The following is an 18,566-nucleotide window of genomic DNA, read 5'->3' as shown; positions in this document are numbered from 1 at the left end:
AAGAAGTATTTTATATCAAGTACCAACAGTCTTAGTAACTCTCTTATTCCTCTTATGTGCTGAGTGCAGTCGGAGGAAGAGGAATTGGAGTTGGTGAGTGTGGGTTTCTACTTGAATGGAATTGAAAAAGATATGGAAAGTACTAATTCTTTTCAATGTTTTTATCTGAGTAATGTTCCCTTTGTTACACAGATTTTTTTTTTTTTCCTTGCTGTTAAATACTGTCCAAACATTCTGAATAACTGAACCAAGCACTGGTACTGCAGAATGTGGTTTTTCTACTCACAATTATATATCTTGACCTGTTTTATTTGTTCTGGAAACTTTGGAATAGAGCCTTTATAAACAATAGCTGCCCGTGATCACAAGACATGTTAAAGAATTTTTTAAGGAAAGATATAAAATACCTTACATAGTTCCCCAAATTATTAATATATTTTTAGAAAATGACTTCACCCTCACAGTTCCTCAGATTGTAACACACTGTCTTGTGTTGTTTCTCTTTCTTTCAAAAAGATTACATCATTTTTGGTGAGGTCACCTTTTTCACAGAGTTAGAATTATTTCATCCTGCATGAGACAATCTGAACCACAAGGGGGTTCCCTGTTTATTAAAACGAATGTCTTTAATTGAACATACACAAACTTCCTTTTTTTCTATCAGAAGATATTCTGTCCTTAATAGTAGCTGTTACTTTTTTTCAAAAACAAATGATTTCTATTGGCTTTTCTTCTAGAAAATAAATTTGACTAAAAATAACTTTCAGTTGCTCTTTCTTTGGGAACTAAAACTCAAATCTCACAGAACTGATCTTCTGATTTCGAAGTCAGCTGCTAATTAGGTGACTTTAAGGGAACTAAAGACTTGAAAATGTTTAGTTTTTAGCATGGGCAGGGGTTTAGATTGCATGAAAGCATGGGGGAAAGGCATCTGTTCGTTTTACATTTTATTATTACATATATTTGCATGCTGGTGTGTTTTGCGCAATTTGTTTCTTTTCAAATAAGGTTGTGCTCTGTCCTTAAAATTAAAGATTCTTCTTTAACTTTGTGATCACTCTCACAGTTTTGGATGTGGTTTCACATTGGATAACTAAAATACACCGAAAGTGATGAAAGTGAAAGTCGTGTGTGACTCTTTGGGACCCCAAGGACTAGACAATCCATGGAAATCTCTTGGCCATGGAATTCTTGTGGTGTTGGATTATATCATGTGCAGATTTTACGTATCTTTTAGGCAAATACTTTACTTACTGATACAATAATGATTAGCAAATGATAGTTTAAGATTAAATAATGTGTCTTAGATTAAATCTCACTATTTATACCCTTAAGAAGTTAATCATGAATGCTTCCTTGTGAATTTATGAATTATCTAGCAGTATGTTGCCCTCTAGTGGCTGTGGAAATCAGTGCCGTTGAGATTATGAGCCTTGATGGGTAGAACCAATGTATTGGAGTGTCACTGTTTTACAGACACACACACCACCACCACCACCCCATCTTGAGGTCACATTAGGAGACTTCCGTGGAGGTGAAGGTAGGGCATGGATAGAGCCAGGCTAGACCATGGCATACTGTGTTTTTCACCTAGTATTTGACTCCTGAAGTTTCAGTGACAAAATTTGTGAGAACAGATCTCTGTTCTCTCAAAGTAGATCTCTGTCTCAAAAATGCACTAAAATTTTTAACTTGATGCTGAGACAAAAATGTATACCTAGTTGTTATATGTTGACTTTTACATTCCTTAAAGTATACCCTCAATTACAAAATCTCAAAGGTAAATTTCTAAGTATTTGAAGACTAAAATCAAGCACATAAAAATACTTTTGATTAAGAAACAAACATTTAACCAGAAACTGTAAATAGTCATTGATATTCTCTAAAACTTAAGTTAATTCAAATTCTAAAACTTAATTAAAATGCAGAGCTCTGTGTGTCAGAACCAAATCACAATCAGAGACACAATCTGTTAGAATCTAGAAAGTTGTTCAAATTGGCTTGAGCTCTAGAATAGAATCATGAGTGGGTCTGACCCAAAGTGAGTGCCCTGGAACCTACACTAAAGGCCCATTTAGAGCCAGGCTATAAAGATGCCTTTAGAAGTTTTGCAATTCTAGAACAACTCTCCTTTCTGACAGCTCCAAGGGAATAGCTGTGGATATTTACCTTCAAAAAACAACAAAAAAAAAAGCCAGTTATGTAGAAATCTTGGGCCAGAGAGTATCTTAGAACAATTTAAGGATATATCTTACATTTCCGAAGTACTTAATTTATCAAAGCACTTCTTACTGTTGCCTTACTAGATTCTCACAGTAGTACTGCAAAGCAGCAGTGCAGTGATCACCATCTTCTCTGCTTTACAACCAAAGAGATTTGGAGAGGGTGAAGGATTTTTCCAGTGCTCAGGAATTAGTGAATCTGGGACAAGAATCAGGCCAGTATAGCCTGAGTGGTCTTTCTAATATCGTCTAACTTAAGATTGGATAGAAAATACAAACTAAAAAAAAATAAAATGAGATATGAAATATCTAGATCTAACCAAAGGTCTTCAATTTGATTACCATTTGAAATAGTGATAGAGAAAACTGAATGACATCCTGATTCTCTGTAATCTCAAGGGCACTGAGTTATATTTTGATATGGCTTAGGCCCCCTAAATGTCAGTTACCAGGCTGTAATTTCTTCATTTAGAAAAAAACCCTGGAGTTATGCTTTAGCCTTCTTGTGTTCTAATCACATGAAACTTGGAGTCTCTCTTTCACTGATTCTCAGTTTTAGAACGTGTTCGCTTGAGGCAGCGCATTGTGAGAAACTGCTCTTTCATACCCATACCCTTAGAGAATGGTGACTGTCTTAAACTGACTTGATTATTCTGTAGTTCATTTTGTTTCACTCCCACTGTAGATAGGATGCTATGTAGATGCTGTTGGTCAGCAAGCATTTACCATTGGTCATCTGCAGCCCTATGAGAAGTATTATATTTTATTTAAAAGTTCTATACTCAAAGCTTCTCCATTCATAAGCGTCTGAAGAAGGGATACATGGCTGAGTCTGCCATTAAAAAACAGGTCAATGTTGGATGATGGGAGAGGCTCTGCATGTATAGTGTCAGGGAGTATATGGTAAATCTCTGTACCTTTTCATCAATTTTTCTGTGAACCTAAAACTGCTCTTTAGAAAAATCTTAATAAAAATTTATATCTAAATACATACACATATACATATTTGTGTGTGTGTTAACTGCAGGATCTCAGGGAAGGAAATATGAATACAAGCTGCAGTTTAGTAAGCTATGACTTAAAACCCTGTTAATTTGTAAATCCAGCAAATAGAAGTAGTTTTGAACTCTTTTGGACTCTCATGGACTTATAATCTATATATACACAGATAACCTTGCTATCCTCAGGTATTTAAAATCTACACATATCTTACTTAGGTAGGGTAGCCTGGCAGTCTTTATAAGGGGCATCAAATCCTCATTTATGTTAACATATAAGTGTTATCAGCCCTAATACAAGTTTTCTATTTTAAGGATGTATCTCTGACATCAATAAACTCTCTGAAAAAGGCACTAGGAGAAAATGAATGATTAATGTAAAATACATCCCTTAAAATTAAATAGTTATTCTCATTAGTATTTTTAAAGTTTTCACATAATCACTTGCTTCAGGGAATGATGTTCACATCATAAAACTGTGAAAAATGTCACTTTTAAATTGAATGTTCTATTTTAAAAATTAAGCTTAAATATAAATACTCATAGAATAACACTTTTTTCTACTCTCTCACAGAATACCCAAAGGATAAGCAGTTCTCAAGCCACTCAACCCCTAGCTACCCCAGTGGTGTCTGTGACAACTCCAAGCCTGCCTCCGCAGGGCCTGGTGTACTCAGCAATGCCGACCGCCTACAACACAGGTGAGCCTGCCCTGTTGCCTTTTGTGGGGTTTTTTTATTTGTTTTGTTTCAGTGTGTACTTTTGTGATTTTTTAAAAAATATATTTATTGAAATTATTTCAAGTTTCTTAGATTCACAGTTGGATATGTTAATGAAACACATGCTAGTCTTGAAAAAATTACACAATACACATTGATTATAGAAAGATTCCCCAGCATGAACTTCTGCTTACCCCTGAGAAACAACTAGCTCTTATCAAATTATGACGCATAGCAAACGGAGCAAAACACTTGGTGTTTTCTATGTAGTTCTTGTTACATAGCATCTCACTCTTCCAAGCTTTTAAAATAAGATGTTTTTCTGTATGCTGTGTCAACCTACCTTGGGAAAGACAGCATCCCTTGGGACCTCGGAACTCAGGGAGGTGGATCTAGGTGGCTGTGTCAGCAGGTCACATTTTCTTCCCTGTGATAGCCCGTTTGGTTTCTACTGTTTGTGCCTCGGGAGCAAGACCAGGAGCTTTCTTATTTCTCTTCAAAACCAGTCACTCCTCACCTCTGAGGTGAGCTTTTCACTCATTCATGGTATTTAGACTTTTCATCCACAAATACCCTATTTAGGGAGTATATTAGATAAGTTTAAAAATACTGCAGTGATTGGAGGAGTGCTGTGTGGAGAGCCCGATGTATGAAGGTTTCTCTAGATGTGCCATTTAGGGATTGGCAGAGGACACATGGGGGAGCTTCCCTTTCTCACTAGCAGAGCCAAACACCTGATGCTTCAAAAGGAGGAGGAGCGAGAGAAAGAGTTAAAAATACCTTGCCAGTTTTTCAGAGACCACAGGGCAGGGCATTTTTGTGATTCTGATAGATTAATAAAGATCATCTAATTTCACACTTCAGGGTAAATGCTGTAGCACAGTCTTTCACCCTGCTCTGTGGAGCTCCCTGAGGGGTGCAGAGCCATTAATATATTTGATTGCTGCTTTAATTCCAAGTAGTTCTTTTAAAACAAAAATGACTTTAAATGGTTTTGTTGAAAAGAAAGCTTCTTAGGAAATGTCTACTACCTTTTCCAACAATCAATATAAAAAAAAAAATGTCCAAATCCATCAACTAAATCTAGAGTAAAGCCAGGGATTATACGTTCATAGAAATTCTGTTTCATTGTCCTGGTCACCAGCTATATGAGCAACACTAGTCTAGGGACATACATTTTCTCCCAGGTTTATTCTGGAAAAGGAGACATACCCAAGTTGGTAACCTATGGAGGGGAAGTCCTGAGTTGTTGAGGTTACCAGTTTATACTCTGATCTTGAAAAGGTGAGGAAAGTAGAAAATTTGTGAGCTAGAATGTTCAGAGGAGCGTTGGCCGAGGAGATGGTTCTTGAGCTGGGTGTCACCATTACATTACAGTTTACTGAGCATTTCATGACAGGTTTTTCCAATAGAAAACTTAGATACCCCACTATATTTGTTTTTAGAAATGCCATTGGCTTTAAAGAATATTTTTTCCAAAGTCCAGAAGGAATTACCAAAACACAAAAATGGAGTCACATTCTCTTGAAACCATCCCTTATCAGTCTCACTCCTGTAACTACTTACTTCTCTCTCAGAGCACCTGTTCTGTTTAATGTTACCACATTATCTTTAATGTATTTATCTTTTTAAAACATGCATCTATATTTTGTCTTTCATTAGTATATCAACTACCTTTCTGTACATAGTTAAGAATCAAACACGTGCCAGTCAGTCAGTACAGGGATAAATAAATGAGCAACATTTCAAAAAGTACAGTAGTTCTGTGTGGAGGAATCATATAGACACTTCCTCATGCCCATCTGTAAGATCACTGCCAGCTTCTTACCTTATTCATGGATCCATTCAGCACAGATTGATTGAGTGTGTTCTGTGTGACAAGCACTGTGCCAGGCACTGGCAATATACAGGAGCACACAGTTAACAATGGAACGTAGGGTCTATCAGAGGAGAAAGACACAAGACAAATAGCTCTAGGAGTAATTTATCACCATCCTGTTAAGGGCCATACTGAAGCTTTGACCTGAAGAGGCTTCAACCTGCCTCAGCCAGGCAGAGTAGGGAGAGTGCCCCAGGAACGGGGAGCACTGTGTGCAGAGGCAGCAGGAGCATGGCTGACGTGGCCAGATGGCTGTAGAGTTGAAACCACAGAGGGAGGTTGGGATGCATACGCCTTGCTGAGGACTTTTGGACATGATCTTGAGACATTGGGAAGCCATAAAAAGGTTTTAAGCAGAGCGGTATCATGACTATATTTGTTTTGTATGATCACTTAACTACAGCACTCATGGCGCGACCACACAAGAGGCTACTATGATAGTCCAACTAATGAGTGCTAAAGGTGTGAACTAGGCTGGTGGCAATAGAGACGGTGAGATGTGGGCAGGCTTGAGAGACAGTAGCTAGAATTGACTAGACTTGATTGTTGGTGGTGGAAGTAAGTATCAAGGGTAACACCCACAGATTTGGCATGAACAGTTATAGGAGAGTTGGTGCCATTTACTAGAGAGAGGCAGGTTTGGAGGAAATGATGAGTCCAGTGGGATCATGTCAGACTTGATGTGTCTGGAGAAACATCATGACAAGTAGACATGTCAAGTGGGTAGTTGGAAGGACTTGGAGGCACTGTGGAAGGCGCAGTGTGATGGACCCCCCCGACCCAGCTTCTGTGGGGAGGGGCAAGGCAATGTTAGAGAGCAGTGACTGAAAAAAGATCCCAAGCACAGCTATGCTGTTTAAACTCAGGTTCTTTTTTAAAATGCTAATTCACTAGGGAGACTAATTTCTTTAAATACTTCTCTCAAGACATGAAAAAGAAGTTAAAAGTAGAAGAGCTTTTGCCACCTCTCTTTAGAACTAAATGGAAAAAAACAAATGTTAATGTTGAACTGAAATAACTCTATATGTGAGTGATAACGAACATGCTATGTCTTGGCCAAAATGATTATGACTGAAGCATTTATGTCTTATAACACAAAGTTTTTCATGAACTTTCATTTTGCATGCAATCAGGGATCTTTGACAGTTCCTGTACTTCGAAAAAATGCAATTAATTGTATGATAGTGAATATACTGTCTATGTCACTAAGCTTGACAGCCCATGAAAAGGGGTCCTGAATCTTTTCTGTTTCCCCTGTACTTCAAAAATATGAGACATGCTGAACTCGTTGTAGTCAGGATGAACTGGAGTGTTTTCTCTTTTGTTCATGAGGGTAGTGGTGGGCATATATATTTTAAATAGCAATTGTATAGGAACATCTTTTAGTGACAGCATTTTTATTATTTCTGTTTACAATCCTGGAATAAGTATCTCAACTTTTTGTGAAAAATTAAGCTATAAATGTTTAGTATAAAATTGAAACCTTTTTTACTGAAATAATCCCAGACAACTGAATATAGCTAGGTCCTAGAAACCTCCTGAAAGAAAATTTTTTGTCAGTTGTAGACCATAAGCTTGTTTTTGGCTTCCCTGGTGGCTCAGTCAGTAGAGAATCCGCCTGCAATGTAGGAGACCTGGGTTCTATTCCTGGGTTGGGAAGATCCCCTGGAGGGGAGGACATTGCAACCCACTCCAGTATTCTTGCTGGAGAGTCCCCATGGACAGAGGAGCCTCGGGGGCTCGTTGGACACGACTGAGCGACTAAGCACAAAGGGAGTTTTTTGATGCTATGAAGTACCTGGCTTCTTTCAGACTAAGAAAATTATGGGCACAACTATTTGAAAAGCAGGTGTTGTATGGTCCTTTTATTACACACACAAGCAACATTTCCTTCTTTTTTAGACTACTCGCTGACTAGTGCAGACCTGTCAGCACTGCAGGGCTTCAACTCGCCAGGAATGCTGTCTCTGGGACAGGTGTCTGCCTGGCAGCAGCACCATTTAGGACAAGCAGCCCTCAACTCTCTCGTGTGAGTAACTGACTAGATGTTTTCACCAAACCTCTACCTACACTTCCCAACCTGTGTCTCATTCCACTGTTAGAAGAAAGGTAACCTGAAGGTATTCAGGCCTACCTGCCACCCTTCTCTTTCCTTGCTTTGGTTAACATCAACAGACAGAATAAGAAAATGAGCTGTGCCCGTTGCTTTATCCCTGGATCGTAGGGAAGGGTGGTAGGGGCTGGGTTTCTTATGTATGCGTCAGGCTACGGGGGATTCATGTGGTTGACCCCAGTCCACTGCACACATTGTACCTCTCCAGGAAGGGTTCGCAAGAGAATGTTCCTTACAGACTGCGTGAAAAGGGATTACAGTGGTGCTCAGGAAGGACAGGCATCACTAGCAGGAAGAGAAGGAATGGTGTTTTGGTAAAACTAGAATAGTCAGCCCAAGGAGAAGCTGGAGGAGAACGGTCCAGAAGAGGGGACAGCGTAACAGGTTAGCTGTGTCGCTCCTGCTCAGGACACGAGGGACACCCGGCCTCCCAGCCTCTTGGCCTAAAAGTCCCCAGAGAGGCTCCCTGCATCCTGGTAGCTCCACAGTACACACTGTCGTTGGTCATCAACTCGGGAACTATGTCATGGAGAAATGGCCAGGGTATCTGAGGGAAATCTCTTTGCTTACACAGGTGGTTGGCCCTCGGGCGTGTGCAGAGCATCCTAAATGAGCATACTAAAAATAGCCATGCAAAGGCAGGCAGAAAAGGCTTGGTGCTCAGGCTGAGGAAGAGGCGTGTGCACACTTTACTGTGTCCTCCTCTGAGCCACTCTCTTAGCCTTTCTGAGACTCGTCTGGAGAGTGGGGTGACGTGGCTGCCTTCTGAGAGCTGCTGTGAGCGTAGGTGGCGGGTGCCATCACAGAGGCAGAGCAGAGCGGAGGGGGAGTTGGGGTCAGGGTGCCGCTGTCCCTCTGCCACTTTGGTCCCCGCGCGTCAGTCACTGACACTGTTTTGGAAACTTCAGCCACAGAAGTACCAAGATTAAGGTAACAGAACCAGCCACTAGAAATCTTGACTACTCATTTCTGTTTTTACCAGGGATATGTTATTTTTTCTGTGTGAAGCACTGCAGGAAACACCAAAACTAGTCTTGGGGAGTTATGGCAGTGTTTCAGACCCTGGGCTCTCTGTCAGTCAGGTGGTATCTGTAGTATCCCATTCTTGCAGATGCAGTCACAGACCAGCTGTCTAACAGATCTTTGTTTTTTTCCTTCAGTGCTGGAGGGCAGTTATCTCAGGGTTCAAATTTATCCATTAATACCAACCAAAACATCAACATTAAGTCAGAACCAATTTCACCTCCCCGGGATCGAATGACCCCATCAGGCTTCCAGCAGCAGCAGCAGCCACAGCCGCCACCACCGCCGCCACAGGCCCCACAGCCGCAGCCCCGGCAGGAAGTGGGCCGCTCCCCTGTGGACAGTCTGAGCAGCTCCAGCAGCTCCTACGACGGCAGTGACCGGGAGGATCCGCGGGGCGACTTCCACTCTCCCGTTGTGCTCGGCCGGCCCCCAAACTCTGAGGACAGAGAAAGCCCTTCCGTAAAGCGGATGCGGATGGATGCGTGGGTGACCTAAGGCTTCCAGGCAGGTGTTTGTACTTTGTGTTACTGCAGTGAACTGCTCTACATATCTAAACTGGTAAATAAGGACATGAGTTAAATATATTTATATGTACATACATACATATATATCCCTTTACATATATATGTATGTGGGTGTGAGTGTGTGTATGTGTGGGTGTGTGTTGCGTACACAGAATCAGGCACTTACCTGCTAACTCTTGTAGATCTGCAGGTGTGCGTACCACGGCAAACAGCACCCTGTAGGCAGAGTCTAGTCTGGCACTTCCTTGGACTACTTGTTTCATAAGATAACCAGTTTTTGCAGAGAAACATGTACCCTATATATAATTCTCCCACACTAGCTTGCAGAAACCTAGAGGGCCCCTACTTGTTTTATTTAACTGTGCGGTGACTGTAGTTACTTAAGAAAAATGCTTTGTAGAACAGAGCAGTAGAAAAGCAGGAACCAAGAAAGCAATACTGTACATAAAATGTCATTTATATTAATTACCCAACCTGGCATGGGTCTCTGTTGCAAAGAGGTGCATGGGAAAGGGCTGTTGATATTAAAAAACATAACAAAAAAGCCCCACACATAACTGTTTTGCACGTGCAAAAATGTATTGGGTCAAAGAAGTGATCTTTAGCTAATAAAAAAGAGAGAGAATAGAAAACACGCATGAGATATTCAGAAAATATTAGCCTAGAGATATAGAGCATTAACAGTAAATTAATATATTAAGTTATAATTGGAATATGTCAGAAGTTTCTTTTTACATTCATATCATAAAATTAAAGAAACTGATTTTAGCTCATGTATATTTTATATAAAAGAAAACACCCTTATAAATTGATGACTATATATAAAATTATATTCACTACTTTTGAACACATTCTGCTATGAATTATTTATATAAGCCAAAGCTGTATGTTGTAACTTTTTTTTTTTTTTTTTTAGAGAATAGCTTTATCTTGTTTTAACTTTTTAGTTTTTATTTTGAGAGGGGGAAAAAAACAAACAAAAATATCTTGCAAGCAGAACCTTGGAAAAAAAAAGCCATGAACACTTATTATTCTATATGTAAATTAAAAGTTGAGCCAAACTCTTTGTGTATATAGCATCTTAAATATATTATCACCTTTGATGTAAGTACCTATGTATTGTATGGTCACCAGATTAAAAAGTATATTTTTGTGGATTGCCGCCAATTTAGGGGGAAAAGGCGAGATCCTTATTAAGTAGAGTATTCACTGTTTAATATTTACTATTTTGTTAAATATACTGTACTTTGGATTTTAATTATTGGCCCAGTCTTTTCAGAGGATTGTATAAAGGGGTTTCTCCCCTCACTGGTGGTGAATGTGTGATGTTACATTGTAATCTTTGTGCCGTATGGGTTAAGCATTATTATATATTTTATATGTGTATATAAATAGCAAAGTGGCAAAAAAAATTGATGTTAAGTTCATCCTGCATAAATGTAAAAATGTGTTGTAACAGATTTTATAAGGCATTATTTAAAACTTGCCTTTTGTGAGGAAAAAAAATATAGTAGAAAAACTGACCTAATTTAATTAATATTAGAGAAAATGGCAAAATAGTAGATGAGCACAAAGGTTTTATAAGTGGTAAATGATTAGGGAAGAATATTTGTGGGGGAAGGGATCTTTGTTTCTTGACCTTCTAAAATAGATTGATGCAGCTGGTTACAAGATAACTATCATTCTGGACACTCTGTGCATTGAATGACACTTCAGTGTGGGGAGAAGTCCTCTCATGGTGCAGATCCTTGGCATGACTCTTGCCATCCTGATGCCCTCAACTGAGATGCTGACCAAGGCCTTACTCTCTCAGGAAGACAGCTAAGTGGTGACAGCAAGTTCGGCAGTTCCCTGGGCTTGTGCCATGACAAAATTCAAAGTCCTGTATATCTTTCATCGTCGATTTTTAAATACTCGTTTTCTTGAGAAACTCAAAATAAGGGTTGAAAATTACTGCTATTTTATATTTTAAACTTAATATTAAGCAGCTACCTACAATTTTTACTTACGTTTTTGCTTTTTCCCCCTAAATTGCGTTCCTTGTGACATTTTCCTCATATGCTGTTTGTGACAAATCATCAGCCAGATTTCCTGGCTGACACATAGGTAGTTAGGTACAGGATAAACTTGTGGCATTCACAGCTGCAAAGTGGAATTCTGTTTTTAATGACATTTTGGGTAGTAAATTTTGATAGAGGCCAAAAAAGGGAGGGTGATACACTCTCCCCTCTCATCGGTTTAGACATTTGGTTTTTATTCAGAATGGATTTGTTTTGTTTTGTTTTAAATATACTTATTTTACTGAACAACTTACAGGCACATTTCTTCATGAGATCACACCTAATTGAAACAACGCAGTTTCCCAACACTGAATTTCCAAGATAATCCTTACCACTTTGTAAACCATTTATAGCTTTGAAGTGTTCAGTGCTTCTTTGGTTGTTATTTATGCATGTTCATGAACTTCTGCTGTACATGGGATAGGAGTTAACACATTCACATTTACTGTCTATTTTCTTGTGTGCCTTACGAGATGGCTTTTCTGACTGTATCTCAATAGTCTTTCTTTCTATGCAGGTTTATAATCAGTACAACTACTGTTTTCTAAAATAATATTACCAAGGCTCGGAGTTTGTATTTCAATTACACTGACCAAGTAACAATGTATTCCATTTTCAGGAACTGAGTATTTGACTGTTAACCCTTTTCTCATATGCCCAGTGTGACTTAGAGCATATGGACTTGACAGAGGCACTCTCGCCCCATGTACGAACACATTACACACACGCATCTCCTGGTGGGAACCAGCTCAGAGTGGGGAAGACACGAACCACGTTACTTTAGAACCTACTTTTCTTACCCTTTTTGGACTCCTGTGTTTTGTATGACACCATCGCAAGAAATTTTATCCCTGCAGATGAAGTATTTTATTACTAAAAGACAAAAACAAAAAAAGCTAGAGTAAATTGCACTGGTTCAAGTACGGTTTCCAGCAGCTGTACTTCCTTCAGCAGTCTACCTGGTACTACATTGAAAGGGAAAGTCACCATTGTATGTCTACAGATGGTCCCAATCAAAACTCCATCTTTTGAGCCCTAATTATGTCCATTGTGTTAAGAGACTAAATCAGGGGTTTGTTCTAAAAGAACAATATATGTTTTACCATTTCCTTTTACTGTAAGGACAGCTAATAAAGCATTAACATATTTTCTGTATTAACCATCATGCGCACAAGAAATACATAGTAAATAAGGAACCAGAAAACTCCTGGCATCGGATCATAAGAAGCTAGATGATTAGAATGTGAAAAAGATTTTACAAATGTAAAACTTTTATTTCTCTGTAGAAACTTTCTTCACTTTGCTGTGCAAGAAGACACTGCTTTGCTATATTTAAAATGGCTTTTTTAAAAGAGATTTATGTATTTGGTAAATGTTTGTAGTCAACAGTTCACACAAGAAGCTGTACACGGTTTGAACATGTAAAACCGTTTGGCGGCACAAGCTGGACTTTGTTGCCATCCTTGAGATGAACCTTTTAAGAAAAAATAAGTTAATCTCAATTTTTCCCTGAATGTGTTGTTTTTTTCCTTCATTATACAATAAATATTATAGTGAACTTTTTATCAAATGGTTAAGAAAATGTTAGAGGTTGTTGTAAACTATTTGTATCCTGCACTCACTACAGTAAAGACGGACTGGCTTTTCCTGTGTACTCCAGACTCTGTCATGTTTGCCACCAGTCGCCCTCTTTTCCCTTCCCTTCCCTTCCCTTTCCCAAACCTCTTCCGCCTGCAGGTCCCTTTTACTTCCTTTGAGATGTGGTCGAGGAAATTGTTACAGCGCCCCACCCACCCCCCTGTATTGGCTCCTGAGGCCTCTCCTCGTGGGCGGCCCTGGACCCTTCAGGAAGCAGCCAGCAATCTGGTCCCAGCATCGGCCAGCCTGGCTGTTCTGTGCCTGTTGGTGTGGATACATTAAACCCATTCAGGCTGTGATAACAGCTTCCTGCAGGATACGCTACTAGAGTGCAGGGGTGGATGTGGGGCATCTGTTAGAACTTAACTGTCATCAGTTTATTTTTCTTTCAAGTTTAGGTGGCGAAATGATTTGTTTTACCCAAAATGCATACATAATACTGAGCTGGGGTGGCAGAAACAGATTTACTAAATAAGTCTTTATTTTCAAAAGTGGCAGATGTGAAAAATTATCTTAAACTTGCGGTAAAAAGTTTTTTTCCTCTGATTTGCCTTCCGAGCCATCTCCCAGCTAAGCAGATTCTTGCTGTCAATTAAATTAAAAGCTAAATTTTTGTGCTGGCTTTACTTGCTAGCTACTGTGAAACTCTGATTAGCCGGTTTTGAAAGCTGGTTGAAGCCTGTGGCTAAAAATAATCACAGCTGCAGCTACTTGAAATCAATTCACTGTGACTTCCTAGTTAGCTCCCATGCATCCTGTCTTCCTCTAGGCTCTGTCTTGTTTTTAAGTTGATTCTGTGTCTGACTGGTACCAGCCAAGAAAATGGTTTTACAGTGATGGCCTTCTGCCAGCAGGATGGCTCCTGCCACCTCCCATCTGCCTGTCCAGTCTCTCACAAGGAGTCAAAGTACCACTTGGTTGTAGAAATGAGGAGACAGCTGTATTCCTGCCAGCTGACACAAGGGTTGGAAGGTTCCAAACGGGTACCTGAAGCACTCCAGGGAGGGGCTGGCAGGGGCTGAGTGGACATGTGCCCCCAGACAGTGTGAGAGCTGGGTCCCAGCCCAGGACTGCACATTGCTAGGGTGAATTCCCACCTCCACTTCAGTGTCTGCTTCCAGAGGACCCAGCTTCGAGAACGTGTCCTAGACTCCACAGGCAGGCTGCTCTGTGAACACCAAAGTGTCCAAACGTAGCTAGGGAAAGAAAAAAGTCAGTTACACTAACTGGTTTCATCATATTATCCTCTCCTACCTTTCTTCTTAGACTTTAGTTTTGAACTAATTTTTAACTTACAGAAAAGTTGAAAAAATAGTAGGTTCATATGTCCCTTTCTCAGCTTTCCCTAATGTTAATATTTACATAACCGTAGTACCACTCGGAGAAGGCAATGGCACCCCACTCCAGTACTCTTGCCTAGAAAATCCCATGGATGGAGGAGCCTGGTAGGCTGCAGTCCCTGGGGTTTCGAAGAGTCGGACACGACTGAGCGACTTCACTTTCACTTTTCACTTTCATGCATTGGAGAAGGAAATGGCAACCCACTCCAGTGTTCTTGCCTGGAGAATCCCAGGGACGGGGGAGCCTGGTGGGCTGCACAGAGTTGGACACGACTGAAGCAACTTAGCAGCAGCAGCAGCAGTACCACTGTCTCGAAGAGTCGGACACCACTGAGCGACTAAGCACAGCACAGTACCATTATCAGAAGCAAGAACTTAACACCGATATAACACTAGTAACTGAACACCTTATTTGAATTTCACCACTTTATCCACTATTTCTAATCTAGGATCCAACCCAGGATCCCACATTGTATTTAGTTGTTATGTCTCTGTAATAGTTCCCCAATCTTTTCTTGTCTTTAAAAAGACAAGGTGCTTTTGAAGAATACTGATCAATTATCCTGAATAGTATTCCCTTGATGTGGATTTGTCTGATGTTTTCTTATGATTATAATGAGCATGCATTTTGGCAGGAATACCACAGAGGTGTGTCCGTAATGCATCATGCATTTCATGATGTTGTATGTTTGCACAGGTGATGTTGACCATGACCACTTGGTTAAGTGGTTTCTTTTGGGTTTCTCCACTGTAGAGTTACTATCTTTTCCTTGTTGATAAGTATCTTGGGGAGATACTTTGAAACTATATAGATTTCTCAAACATACCTAATAATTTTAGCTGTTTGGTTACAATAATTATTTCTGAAGTATTTGCCTGATTTCTTCTACATTTATTAATTGGACTTCTGTAAGGAAGAGCTGTCCCTCTCCCCACTAATTTATTTTATTATAATGGATTCATGATTTTTTTTTTCCCCTTTGGGTTATAATCTAGTACTATCCTGTTTCTGAAGTTATTCCAGCTTTGGTCATTAAGAGCTCTTTCAGGTAGATGCCGATGTTTCTTGGAAAAGCTCCTTCCCACTTTTTAAGCATTTCTTTACTTTCTGGCAAGATGTTCAACACTGATACTCATTCCAGGTACTGGAACAACCACCTCTCTAAGATTCCTAGATCCATGTATTGGAGAATGCCATATAGAAAGCAAGGTAAGTACACTTTATTTGCTCATTGATACTAGAGTATCACTGCTCTTTGGCCCTCTCTGCAGCCAAAGCTAGGAAATAAATGTAGGTATGTTCACTCACTGGCTTCCCAGGTGGCTCAGTGGTAAAGAATCTGCCTGTGAATGCAGGAGTTGTGGGTTCCATCCCTGGGTGGGGAAGATCCCCTGGAAGAGGAAATGGCAACCCAGTCCAGTATTCTTGCCAGGATAATCCCATGGACAGAGGAGCCTCGCAGGCTACAGTCCATGGGGTTGCACAGAGGTGGACACGACTGAGCACTCATGTATGCTCTTGAAAACAGACAAATCCATATTTTGCAGCTAGTTATCTAAACATGTATGTGGAAAAACATGAGTTTTATAGTAATACTTTTAGATTTCAGTTCAACTTCACAGGATTCCTTTTAGCCTCTCTTTTCCTTATTTGTAAATTCTTTCTCCTCAGGTAAGAACCTGACTTTACTATCTGCAATCTTTTTTACTTACTTCGTCAATTTTAGTGTACACATTAGTTTTAGAACTGCCAGTCCAGGGACTTAGTTGGTCCAGTGTTAGGACTCTGTGTTTCCACTGCAGGGAGCACAGGTTTGATCCCTGATCTAGGAACTAAGATCCTGCATGACTCGAAGCCAAAAAAAATTGCCAGTCCACACCTAAGTGAGAAACATTTATTGACCAGATTAGAGCGTTTGTATAGTTCCTTTTCCATCTGGCCTTACATTTATCCGTTGAGGGCAGTGTTTTCCGTAGTTTTAGTTCCCAACCACCTTCCATGTTGTTATTCAATATATAGTTAGGACCATCTGTTGATGTTTTTACTTCAGGTACCCTCCCCTCATGGGCTTCCCAGGTGGCTAGCTCAGTGGTAAAGAATCCACTTGCCAATGCTGGAGATGCAGGTTCAATCCCTGGTTCAGGTACATCCCCTGGAGGAGGGAATGGCAACCCATTCCAGTATTCTTGCCAGGATAATCCCGTGGAAAGAAGAGTCTGGCAGGTTTTGCATGGGTTTGCAGAGTTAGACAACTGAGCATACATGCACTCTGTCTCATGCTGGTTGTTTTTTATTGGAGGGGAGATGAATGAATGGTATCTGAAGCATTGCTGCAGCTAAGTCACTTCAGTCGTGTCCGGCTCTGTGCAACCCCATAGACAGCAGCCTACCAGGCTCATCCGTCCCTGGGATTCTCCAGGCAAGAGTACTGGAGTGGGTTGCCATTTCCTTCTCCAGTGCATGAAAATGAAAAGTGAAAGTGAAGTCGCTCAGTTGTGTCTGACTCTTAGCGACCCCATGGACTGCAGCCTACCAGGCTCCTCCATCCATGGGATTTTCCAGGCAAGAGTATTGGAATAGGTTCCCATTGCCTTCAATATGTTGTAAGAATCAGAACTATCAAAAGATACTCGAGTATTGTCACTCTTTTCTCACCCCTGCTACCCCACCCCTTCCCTGAATTCTCCTGCCAGCCCTCTACTGATAACTAATCTCTAGCTTCTGGTTTAATCTTTCCAGTGTATCTGGTATAAACAGAATATAAACTACACACTCCTGAACAACTAATGGGTCAAAAAAGAGAAATCAAGAAATATCTTGAAACATGCAGATGGAGACAAAACATACCAAAACTAATGGGATGCCACAAAAGTGATTCATAAAGAGAAATTTATAGTGATAAATGCATATATAAAGTGAAGTGAAAGTCGCTCAGTCATGTCTGACTCTTTGTGACCCCATGGACTATATAGTCCATGGAATTCTCCAGGCCAGAATACTAGAGTGGATAGCTATTCCCTTCTCCAGGGGATCTTCCCAACCTAGGGATCGAACTCAGGTCTCCTGCATTGTAGTGGATTCTTTACCAACTAAGCTATGAGGGAAGCCCAGAAATGCATATATAAACAAAAAAGAAAGATCCCAGATAAAAAACCTAACTACATCTCAAGGAACTTAGAAAAGAACTAACTAAGCCAAGGTAAGCAGAGAGAAGGAAACAACAGATCAGAGGGGAAATGAAATAGAGATCATTAAAAAAAAAGATCATAGAAAAAAATGTAAAAGATTCAAAACAAAGAGCTGATTAAAAAATTGGCAAACTTTTAGCTGGATTAATTAAGAATAGAAGAGAATGCAATGAGAAATGAAAAAGGTGATATTACAACTGATAATACAGAAATATATAGGATCATAAGAGTTTCTGTGAACACTTAACATACCAGCAAATTGAACAACATAGAAGAAATGGATAAATTCCTAGAAACGTACAACCTACCAGGACTGAATCTGGAAGAAACAGAAAATCGGACTAAACCAATAACAGATTAAATCAGTAATCAAAAACCTCCCAACACAAAAAAAGCCCAGGGTCAGTTGTTTTGCTGGTGAATCCTACTGGTTAAAGAATTGCCAGTCCTCAAACTATTCCCAAAAAATTGAATGGGAGGGAACACTGCCAAACTCATTTAATGAGGCCAGGACTTACTGATACCAAAGCCAAATAAGGACAATGTAAGGAAAATTACAAGCCAGTATCCCTGAACAGAAATGCAAAAATTCTCAGCAAAATATTAGCAAAACACATTAAAAGGATAAGATACTATGATCAAGTGAGGTTTATCCCTAGGATATAAGGGTGGCTCAACATATACAAATAAAACCATGTGATAAATCACATTAATAAATAAAAGATGAAAATCATATGATCATTTCAATAGATGCAGAAAAAGGGTTTGACAAAACATCCTTTCATGATAAAAATGCTCAATGAAGTGAGTATAGAAAGGGCAAACCTCAACATGACAAACCCACAACCATCCAACCCA

General features: G+C 39.9%; 1 protein-coding gene across 9 annotated transcripts in view; it reads left to right on the top strand.

Moving 5' to 3' along the window:
* The window catches only part of MEF2A (myocyte enhancer factor 2A), a 179,955-nt gene extending 166,760 nt beyond the window's left edge, over positions 1-13,195 (top strand). For 6 of the 9 annotated variants that reach the window (XM_019983504.2, XM_070775017.1, XM_070775019.1 and 3 more), the window contains 4 exons: positions 70-93; positions 3,795-3,921; positions 7,721-7,847; positions 9,092-13,195. In XM_019983504.2, coding sequence (XP_019839063.1) covers positions 70-93; positions 3,795-3,921; positions 7,721-7,847; positions 9,092-9,452 — 639 coding nt within the window. In that variant the 3' untranslated portion in view covers positions 9,453-13,195. The remainder of the gene's footprint in view (positions 1-69; positions 94-3,794; positions 3,922-7,720; positions 7,848-9,091) is intronic. The other 3 variants (XM_019983505.2, XM_019983506.2, XM_070775020.1) reach the window with 1 other exon arrangement.
* Positions 13,196-18,566: the final 5,371 nt, after the last annotated feature.

This window comes from Bos indicus, chromosome 21 (assembly GCF_029378745.1).
Source record: "Bos indicus isolate NIAB-ARS_2022 breed Sahiwal x Tharparkar chromosome 21, NIAB-ARS_B.indTharparkar_mat_pri_1.0, whole genome shotgun sequence".
NCBI classification, from domain to species: Eukaryota; Metazoa; Chordata; class Mammalia; order Artiodactyla; family Bovidae; genus Bos; species Bos indicus.
The sequence above is the reverse complement of the archived record's forward strand: the minus strand, read 5'-3'. Positions and strand labels throughout refer to the sequence as shown.